At 32.4% G+C, this 10,641-nt stretch overlaps 1 protein-coding gene across 4 annotated transcripts; it reads left to right on the top strand.

Moving 5' to 3' along the window:
- LOC107631997 (endoplasmic reticulum metallopeptidase 1) lies at positions 1-8,369 on the top strand. 4 transcript variants are annotated; one of them, XM_016335612.2, is made up of 21 exons: positions 3-436; positions 679-764; positions 925-1,026; positions 2,077-2,183; positions 2,273-2,373; positions 2,923-3,010; positions 3,160-3,248; positions 3,369-3,508; positions 3,599-3,764; positions 3,883-4,006; positions 4,161-4,257; positions 4,448-4,577; positions 4,998-5,057; positions 5,149-5,267; positions 5,475-5,599; positions 6,074-6,298; positions 6,529-6,689; positions 6,917-7,080; positions 7,416-7,498; positions 7,575-7,660; positions 7,973-8,369. In XM_016335612.2, the coding sequence occupies exons 1-21, from the start codon at positions 218-220 to the stop codon at positions 8,114-8,116; spliced, it is 2,616 nt and encodes an 871-aa protein (XP_016191098.1). In that variant the 5' UTR covers positions 3-217; the 3' UTR covers positions 8,117-8,369. The 4 variants fall into 4 exon arrangements, 2 of the variants coding, with proteins under 2 accessions (XP_016191098.1, XP_020975669.1); XR_002360066.1 differs by lacking the exon at positions 6,917-7,080 and having other exon boundaries at positions 1-436; XR_002360065.1 differs by lacking the exon at positions 7,973-8,369 and having other exon boundaries at positions 2-436; positions 7,399-7,498; positions 7,575-7,627.

Raw genomic sequence — 10,641 nt, 5'->3', positions numbered from 1 at the left:
GCTGGGGTGCTGCGCCGACTGGTGAGTGCTGAGTGTTGCGTTTTGGCGAGTCGGGACCGGGATTGCCGCTGTTATTGACACACACATTCTCTCAACTCGAGCCACCACTCTATCACTCAACAACTTGGAACCCGTGTCTCTTAAGTAAACTCTATTTACTAATTATAAAAACCACACAACTCTCCACACTTTGAATTTCTCTTCTTCCTTCTGCAAAATGGCGTTCGGTTTCGGATCATCCAAAGATGAATCGAAGGGTTTCAGGTTCCTCTTGCTGCTCGCACTCTTGTACGGCCTCTTGTCCTTGCTTGCCTACTCCGTCCTCTACATGAAGTTCGTTAATCCCCTCGGAACCCACGCCCCTCTCGATCGATTCTCCGAAGCCAGAGCCATCCAACACGTTCGGGTGTTGGCGCATGAGATCGACGGTCGTCAAGTGAGTCAAACTATTTCGGAATCGGAATTCGATTCTCATTTTTTTTTCCTTATAAATAGCTTTCGGAACATTGAAATAGTGTTGGATGTGTGATGTTAGATACAGTTGTTTTGACGTGTATCTTAGAAGAAGTGATATAAATTTCACTCCACATAATAATAATAAAAAAAGAAACAAAAAAGGAATCACTTCAATTTCGATTTCAGTTCATGGATGTTGACTTTTGCTGCATTTATTGATAGGAAGGACGGCCTGGATTGAAAAAAGCAGCCAACTATATTGTAGACCAGTTAGAATCAATAAAGGGGCGAGCTAGCTCCAAATTCAGGTTCTAATATTATCATTAATATTATTTTTATATGTTAAGATTTTTGCCTTTTCACCATTTTTTTAAATTGTATTTTAAAAAAATTTATTGATATAAAATGTTTACAGGTTCAAGTTCTCGGTTTTAAAACGCTTAGTTACATGTTCTTTTTTATCTGCAGATTTGAGATTGACGAGACTACGGTAAGTGGCTCCTTCAATATGCTCTTTTTGGGGTTCAACATAGCTCTGGGATACAGAAATCTTCCTAATATTGTTGCGAGGTACCTTACCACTTAATATAGTCACTTATATTGGACATAGTTTTATGTATTGGTATGTAGTGAGTAGCGAGTTAGCCTTACCTAAGTTAACATTGTGTAATAGATTATATGGCCCTTGTAATTGAAGTGATTTTCATGTTTCAGATATGAAGTTTATTATTATTATATCATTATTTTAAAATTATAATTATTATTTTATTATTAAATTACACCATTTATTTCTGAAACTTGATAGATGAGTGTTAGATATTATCAGTAGGATTGCACCTGACTTGCATCTGTTCCTTTCTTCACATTTTGCCACAATGTCGCATTTTAGTCCAGTTATAAGGGCCTTTTTTTTTTAAATAGAAATGAAAACTAACCTGATCTATTGTGGCAAACAAGGTGAAAATGAAAATGAAAAAGGTAAAAGAAGAAAAGATGAGATGTGAAGCGGACATAATCTCACTGTTAAAGTAGAATCTAGTAATTGTCTTAAAGCTTCACTTTTAATTCAATTTTATACTTCAGAGGGTAGTTGGAATACAAAAGTGGACTTATTATATGAAATATGAAAATAACTGGGGGGATCTGATTTGATTCTCCTAATAAAAACTGCAGTTTTGATGGAATATTTTCACATGTCCATTTGCATTTTGTGTGTTTTGGTTTTGCAAATGATTTTTTTCCCTCTCATTAAAAATATTTCTGATTTCATGATTGTTTAGTCAACATGGACCCTTTTCTGTACTTCAGAATGGAACCCGAGACAGGGTGGAAGCTAACCTGTCATTCTTGATACAAACTAGACGATGTACTGAGGCATCATAAGATGTTTATTAGAAGAATGATAACAATGATATGAAATCTCAAGGTCTTTGAAAGTGGAAATTTCAGTTTAATAATTTAACAGAGAACATATGATTTTTGAAAAACTGTGGTGAATCATTACCATACCATAACTTATTGTACATATTTTCTGGACTGCATGTGATCAAAACAAGGTAATACTGTATCTGTCTTTGTTTAAGGAAGGTTGACTTGGATTTCATTTCTATCTTACTACAGGATTTCATCTGTAGATTCGAGAGATACTGATCCGTCAATTTTAGTGAATGGACATTTTGATAGCCCCCTTGGTTCCCCTGGCGCTAGTGATTGTGGTTCATGTGTTGGTGGGTAATGATTATGCTTGAAGTCTTCATTGAATCTGAAATATTACATTTGAGCATAATAAATCTTGATCTAATTTTCTCCTTTTCAGCATCAATGATAGAAATTGCAAGATTAATTGTGGACTCTGATTGGGCTCCCAGCCACCCAGTTATTTTTCTTTTTAACGGCGCTGAAGAACTTTTCATGTTGGTAGGATGTCTTATATTGATAAATGTTTGAAACTGAGATCACATATGATCATCATTCATGTAGTTTAATTACTTAGATTTTGTTTAATATGTTATTTTTGTCTTATGACCCTGGATATGTGCAATCTATATATGATATTCAAGAGTTATACTTTAATGACTTTGTAGCATGACTTTAACATCCAAGCTTCATCCTATAAGAGTGATGATCTGTGACCAGTTAAATATAGTTAGATCCTTGCTAGTTGAAGATTTTTAAAATGTTTTAGGAAGATAGAGCTGATTTTCATAGAAGGTTACAGATCTTATTTTACACTTCACATGACATTTGCTTTCAAATGTTGTGTTTACATGTAGTACACCACAGATAGTCCTCCTCCCAAACACAACAGCCTCTTGTAGGCACACACACATACTTTTCTGCATTGAACGTAAAAAATGCAGTAGTATTGCTATAATGAACAGTATTTTCTGTAGGAGAGAAACGCTTATATGTAGTTGGTTTCTACCATTGAAGCTTATGAGATATTATGTATTTTTTATGTACAAGGGTTCACATGGGTTCATGAAGACTCATAAATGGCGTGACACAATAGGAGCTTTTATAAATGTAGAGGCTTCTGGGACTGGTGGACCTGGTAAATGTGGTGGAAAATATTTTAGGATTAGTTCTATATCTTCAATTTTTTCTTTTTTATTTAATTTTCTTTTCAACTTATGACACAAGTGGTATATGGGACAATCTCAATGAATATATATTTTTTTTTTCTTTTCCAAAAATTGACAGATATGCTTTGCCAATCTGGACCCAGTTCTTGGCCTTCTAGTATCTATGCAGAAGCTGCAATATACCCTATGGCTAACAGTGCTGCTCAGGTTTCGTCTTTTCTCCTCTAAGTTCCCCATATCGGTTTAATAATTTACTGTTCTGCTTGCCATTTGTTTCCCTATTGGTATTTACCGATTCAAACATGAGGTTTCTATTTTAACATGCAGGATGTTTTTCCTGTTATCCCTGGGGATACAGATTATCGAATATTTTCTGAAGACTATGGGAATATTCCTGGCCTTGACATTATCTTTCTCCTTGGTGGTTATTTTTACCATACCTCCTATGATACAGTAGAGAGGCTAATGTATGAATCTGATTCTTTTATACTAGATATTTAATTGAAATGTTTCCAGTTTTCAAAAAGCATCCATTTGATGTATTACTATGTCTCTAGACCTGGAAGCATGCAAGTACGGGGGGATAATTTAATCCGCATAATAAAGGCTTTTACTAATTCTTCCAAGTTACAAAACGCATACCAAAAAAATTCAAGTGAAGATAGTGCTGGCATATTCAATGATGAGCGGGCGATTTTCTTTGATTACCTGTCATGGTTTATGGTATGAAGTGAAATTTTGTTAGTTCTTGCGGTTACTTATTATGTTTCATTTAATATGATCTTCTACATGGTTCGATCTTGCTTTGTTGTTATCTTATATTTAAATTATGGGTTTTCAGATATTCTATTCCAGAAGGGTAGCTAAAGTTCTTCACACTGCTCCCATCTTCTTCTTCCTTGTTATGTCCGTTATCTGTGGTAGTTCGTATTCTTGGTTAGCAACTTTTTGTGATTTCATAAAAGGTAAATGATAGCTGCTGATCTTTTTCACAAGATATATTATTATCACACTACTTGTTGATCACTTGTGAAGATTTTTTTTAGTCTCTGTTATAGAAGAGCTTAAATGATTACATATTGATATTTTGACTGACCTTATGATCTGTTGGATTTGCAGGATTTCTATTCCATGCGCTTGGGATTATATTCGGAATTGTTGTTCCTGTTGCATTTTCATTGTTGAGATTGTTGTTTTCGTCTCAGACAATGAATTGGTAAGTTCTATAAACTTAACTTAGATGGGTGCAGGGATGGCTTATGTAACATTTTGTTCTATAAAGTCATAAATACCTTATAAACCCAACTATTTATATGTGGCTAGAGTATGGATCAGTATCTGAGGTATAATAATTCGAGTCTTTTCATTTTCTGTATTCTTATGTTAACGTAGCAGAGTAAACACAGGTTTGGTCATCCATACTTGGCTTTCATGATGTTTATCCCTTGCTCCCTTGTTGGTCTTTTAATTCCAAGAATTATCTGGAGACGCTTTCCTCTTTCTCATGACATTTCAACTGTCAAGACATCAAGAGAGGTATTCATCATTAATAAACCCAATATGATGTGGATTTTACCCTTTGCTTTCTTTAAAATTTTCCTCCTAGGGATACTAAACATGTTTTACCTCTCTTGTATAATTAACTTAATCAAAAGTGGCATCATTAGCAATAAAGAATATCTATGCTTCAAGAAAAGTTGTGGTGGGTAGGTTTTAGAAGTCAAATTCTCCATAAGCATTGTTTGAACTTCAATTTGTCTTTACCTTTGTTACCCAAGAGCTTTTATAGCTATTAATGTGTTTTAAGTGCATCCTTTGGCTTGTGCTACCTTCATTTGTGGTCTTTGTAAATATTTGTAGGTTCATCTGTGACTTGATTTATTTTGTTGAACTATTTATTTTTTCGTAGTGGTTACGGTCCAAGGTAACTAAAATATTTTCTGACTCAACATGCAGGCTCTATGTGATGAAGCAAGGTTCTGGGGAGCATTTGGGTTCTATGCCGTATTAACTTTGGTTTGTAAATTCAACATATATCAAGGCAATTTGTTCTCTTTACAGCATGATATACTCTTGTTGTATGGCTAAACAATCTTAGTAAAAGCAGGTTTATCTTGTAGCTGGGTTGACTGGAGGTTTTCTGACTTTTTTAATATCTGCATTCATGCTTCCTGCATGGGTATCCTACTGCTTATCAGTCAAATCCTTTGGACACGAATCACTCAGGTACAATGTGAATGATTTTCAAATTTGTAACTACCATGTTTGCCTTTTCTGCACAGAATAAATTCTCACGTCCTTTATATATATATATATATTTTAAAAAAAGGATATTCTCATATCTTGCTTCATCTTTGTTTTTTCTCAGCATTGATATGTTGATGCGATCTTTCTTTCTCACATTTGCTACTCATATTTTTTTTTCTTCTGCAGATCAACTATGTTTTACATATTACCACTAGTTCCATGCCTTGCCTATACTGTTTATTTTGGCGGCTTTCTTGTCCAGTTTCTAATAGAGAAGATGGGCATGATGGGATCTCTTCCTCCTCCATATGGTTAGTGTGTTCTTTGAAAGAAAGAACTATTTACTTTTTATGATCCTAGTTATCAAACTAATGTAGCAGAAACCTCTTTTAAGGTCTACAACAACCAGATCTTAGTTACTGGAATCATTAGACTTGTGAAAATCATTTACCAGGAAAATCTATTGCTATATTGTATTGGTGACTTAACTTTCACATTCACATTATTTCCTAAACTTTATTTTGCATCCCAGGAATTAGAATGATTGCACAGCTGATGTTTTGCAATATGTTTTTTCTGCACACATGTACTACATCTGTATGGAATACATGTAAATTCTAGTTGTGTAAAATCAAATGAAATATATGTATGGGATTATCCTGCTTGAGGTGCCTCTGTTAGTTGCGCAGATTTTATAAGTTATGTAGATAAACATGTTCTATAAAAATAATAAAGTTAGCAAACTTATTATAATTCTTGCTGCTGAATATAACATCAAATTGCAGGGCACTATGTTCCTGATGTCATTGTGTCTGCATTAGTTGGTGTTGTAACTGGTTGGTCCATGGGTCCTCTATTGCCCATTTGTGGGCAGTGGCTAGCCAGGTCATCCATCTTGCAATTTCTGCTGCATCTCAGTGTGTCTGCTTTGGCATTATCATCTCAGTTCTTTCCTTATGCCATGTCTGCACCGAAGAGGATTGTTTTTCAGCATACCTTCCATACTGAAGGTATTGAAACCTAGCAATGTTTAGCGAAAATTACAGCTTTGTTGGCCATTTTAATCATCTTGAACTTCTGAAATTCTGAAGAGTTAATCTAGAACAATCTAGTATCTAAAATGTATCTTATGAGTTCCTCTATGTGTTTTCTTTCTCCATTATTGTTCTAGTAATCAAATGTCTCTATCTGATTAACTCTTTTGTAATTAATTCCTAACAGTTTTCATGTGGGTTGGCAGGCACAAATAGGATTGTGGAATCCACATATGATTTTGCTGTAACTGATTCCAATTCATTACTTTTCCTTTTCAAAAATGCACCTGAGTTGGCAAAGGAATTGAATGTTCCTTCCGAATTTTCATTTGAATCAGCATCGCTTTCTAAACGCCAAGATTGGATGGTAGGTTTAATGCTAAAGAAATTGAATGTTTCTCTTTTGGGTGGGTTTTGACTTTTGATACAGGGCATATTTTCTTAAATTGAAAAAATTCCTCCAACTATTAGTATTACTTTTAGTACTATGTTGTTATTCATACAAAAGCAACTGCTAAAGCTTTTATTTAATTGTGTTCTATATTCCCACAGCTTGTAAGTTTAAGAATTAACGGGGAACATCGCTCTTTGCAGGCAATTTTTCCAGTCAGTTTTCTCTTTTCAAATAGTCTGAAGTTCCCTGCAAAAAGTGATGATATTGTGAAGCAGTATGAATTCTTTCCCATGTTATCTGTTCAGAATCAACACTTAAATTCTGAAAAGGGACCAAGGAGAGTCCACTTGGAGCTCTATTTAGGGTGAGTTGATCATGGTTAACCTACACAATCACACACTTATGTCCTGTATGGTTTCTTGTGGACTTGCTTGAAAATCTTGATTATAGTAATTGTTCAATTTCATATGAACATTTTTTTGGTAATGGTCTCTTTCTCTTTCAAAGTTGTTTTCTTATCTATGGAGGTGTTTGATCCCTCTTGATGCACTACTAACAGGGGAAAAAAGCCATGATATACTCTAGAACCAGAATTCCATAAGTTATTTTGCAATTGTTAATCATTGTGTGAATTTGTCTGTAATAAAATAAAGTATATTAATCTCTTCCAATGTTTAAGTAGATTTGTCTTCTCTTCAGTTCCCTAGAAGAGGTCTGGGTTGCAGTTCTTAACATCACTGGACCTTTATCCAGTTGGTCATTTGCTGATAATACCCTTCCAGGTGAGAAAAATGTTTCATCCACTGTTTTTCCTTGAGTTGATATTTTCTTTGTCTAATGTAGTTTTGCAATACTCAGGAACCGAAACTCATGATGGTGGTCCACCATCATATATTTGTAGGCTTAGCGGATCCAGTGATGGGAATTGGACCTTCTGGTTAGAGGTAAATTTACGCTGTTAATCTTTCCAAGAGACTTTGCATATGTAATTTTCAGAATCAAATCTTGCTATTTGCCTTTAAAGGGGGGAAATTTGTTATTTTTGAAAAATATTTTGTAGAATGTAGATAGAAATGGTATCTTTAGATTTAGGCATACTCATTATAAAGTTGGTGGAGCTCATGAGTAATTTAGCAGTGTTGACGAGTTTCAATTTTATCATGAACATTAATGCCTAAAGTGTTGGAATTCATTAGTTATCATCAGAGCATGATGCATTGCTGAATTTTTTTTAAATCTTGTTTTTAATTAATCAGGCCAACAGTTCTGAACCATTAAGAGTGAATCTGGCGGTTTTAGACCAAAAATTGGTTGATCCAGCAAAGAGATTAAAGGGTCTTCTCCCGGACTGGGTGGACGCTGTTGCTTATTCTAGTTTTATGTCCAGTTATACCTTTTAACTTTTTGTTAGCATCCTCTGTAGGGTATTCTTGTTCTGTGATTAATTTTGTACAGGATAGCCTTAGGAATTGATACAATAATTTACGAATTTATTTATTGTCACAAATCCATTTCCAGCATGGGAATCTGTAGTTTTTGTACAATGGTGTGTAGTTTCTTAGCAGAAAGTAATAACATGATATTTACAGGCTTCAGAGCTAAACCAAAATGTGACGACATTCATCTGCCATAAATCACCTATTGGTAGTTTACTATTTTTTGATGTCTTGAAAACTACACGAAGAAGCTACTGCAATTTGTGCCACAAATTTCTCATAGGTTATTGAATACTCAATGACTTGTGGTAATGAAATTAATTAAATATAAAGCTGGAAGCTGACCGGAAGAAAACCATGTGTTTTATAATCTTTTAGTCTTTTGGTTTTTCATATATTTTCCAGTCTAACAAATCAATAAATAGAATTTGAATTATATTAGAAATTTGTTGATAGCTAATAGATTATTACATATAGGACAGAATTTGAACTTTTAATACTTAAACAAATTCATTTGGTTAAAATTTTATTTTTTATTTTTCTAAAATAAAAGAGCTCAACACAAAAGTGGAGCGAACAAACAAAGAAAAAAAATCAACACCAATCGTAACCATACACTCACTCTTTGTAACTAAAAAGAGTAATGATGATTTTTTTTACACATTTTTTTTTATTCTAAAATATCCTCTTATTTCTTTTTATCCATATGTTTCAAACTATCATAAAGAAATATATCAAAAACTTTGTGTTCTTCCTTCTTAATTGTTGCACCTGTCCAATTTTAAAAATATTCCTTCAAAGTACCGAAAAATGATCATAATCTATCAAAATCAGATGACTATACACATCACACCTGCTAAGTAAATTTATAGCCAAAGAACAAGTGGTAAACATATTCAATATCGTTATTAGTTATTACATAAGAAAAATTCTATGGTGTGGTTATAGAAAACATTCACACATGTGGATATTACGTGTTTCTCTTTAGTGCCTTACATGTGGAGGGAAATCAGATGTAACTGCTGCTCCAAAAGGGTGACAGGTGTCCTTGCAGTATTGGTTGATTTAGTGAATGATAATTACTCACATAGATTCATTAATGTAGAGAAAAAGTCTAACTTTTTTTGTTTAATGGAGTAATGGGCCACGTGGATTGATTATTAATAGGCCGAGATTTAATATTGTTTGGAGTATTGGAGTAACAGTCCAGAAGTATTGGTAGTGAATGAGTTAAAAGTGAATTTTTTTTCTAAGTTGAACAAAATTTGTGGATGAACTCGGATTGTGTATACGAGAATTGGGTATATGAAGTCTGGATGTAGTCTCCAAAAACAACATAGAGTAATGGGAACAAAATCCATTTATTATATTAACGTTTGAGCAGTACGATAACAATGAACCAATTAAATTGAATAGTGGGAGATAACGTGAGATAATCGTTTCAATTTGTTTTTCACTATTCCATCAACTATTAATTGATCAAATATATTTATTTTAATATTTTTGACCAATCTCTTTATATACTAATTACATGCTAAAAATTTGGATTATTGATAATATTAATATTTTTTATTATTTTTAATCTTTTTTTTTAAAAAATACATATATTGTAAACGAGATATACATATTTCGCGTTTATCCGTCTTATCTGTGTAAACGAGATAAGAGAGAAATATTTATTTCGGTAAATATTTTTTAAATTATTTATTTCGATAATTATTATAATTTATTTATTTATTAAAATAAAAAATCTCTAACTTTCTATTGAGAATAATTTTGGTAATATCATAGATCATGAGAATACAATTGAAAATCAGATCTTTTTTTACGTGATTTAATTTAGACAGAATCATGAAAGTTGAATTTTTACTAAAATTTAAATTTGCTTTATTTTTCACTACTCAAGTATAAAAAAAAAATTCTAACACCGGAGTGAATTGAAATCAAAATGTTTCTAAACATATATTTTATATCCTTTTCATATTTTTACCATTTTCAGTTTTTCTTTGTAATTGTTAGCAACTATAACTTATTAACTCACAATTATTTATCTTATGTTCAAACCATTATTTCTTTCATTACAATACTTCTTCAATATTCATATTTAATACAAATCAGACTTTACTCAATCAATTTGATGAAATTATATTTTAAATATTTTAAGTTATTATTCATATTATTACTCCGTCTACAAACATTAGAATAATCTAATATTCTTCTTATGTCTTCCTTTCTTTTTATTAAAATGATTACAATTTTTTTAAAAATTTTACAAATATTTTGAAAATAATAAAGATGATCGTTTTTTTTCTATATCAGATAAAATAACCAACAATTCTTTACATTTACCTCATTCTAATCTGCTGCGTATGTGTTTCTCGCGTGATGCGCAAGTATCTTGCTAGTATCTATTGATATTATTTTTTAATAAATACTTATAGTATATAATAGTATAATAGATATAAATTAATTAATAAATTATTAAAATT

Source organism: Arachis ipaensis, chromosome B03, assembly GCF_000816755.2.
Source record: "Arachis ipaensis cultivar K30076 chromosome B03, Araip1.1, whole genome shotgun sequence".
In the NCBI taxonomy this organism is placed as follows: Eukaryota; Viridiplantae; Streptophyta; class Magnoliopsida; order Fabales; family Fabaceae; genus Arachis; species Arachis ipaensis.
The sequence above is the reverse complement of the archived record's forward strand: the minus strand, read 5'-3'. Positions and strand labels throughout refer to the sequence as shown.

Coding starts and splice junctions, on each gene's coding strand:
- LOC107631997 (XM_016335612.2), top strand. CDS start 218: ATGGCGTTCGGTTTCGGATCATCCAAAGATGAATCGAAGGGTTTCAGG. Junction 5,268..5,474: donor TTTGGACACGAATCACTCAG/GTACAATGTGAA, acceptor TTTCTTCTGCAG/ATCAACTATGTTTTACATAT. Junction 7,499..7,574: donor TGCTGATAATACCCTTCCAG/GTGAGAAAAATG, acceptor TGCAATACTCAG/GAACCGAAACTCATGATGGT.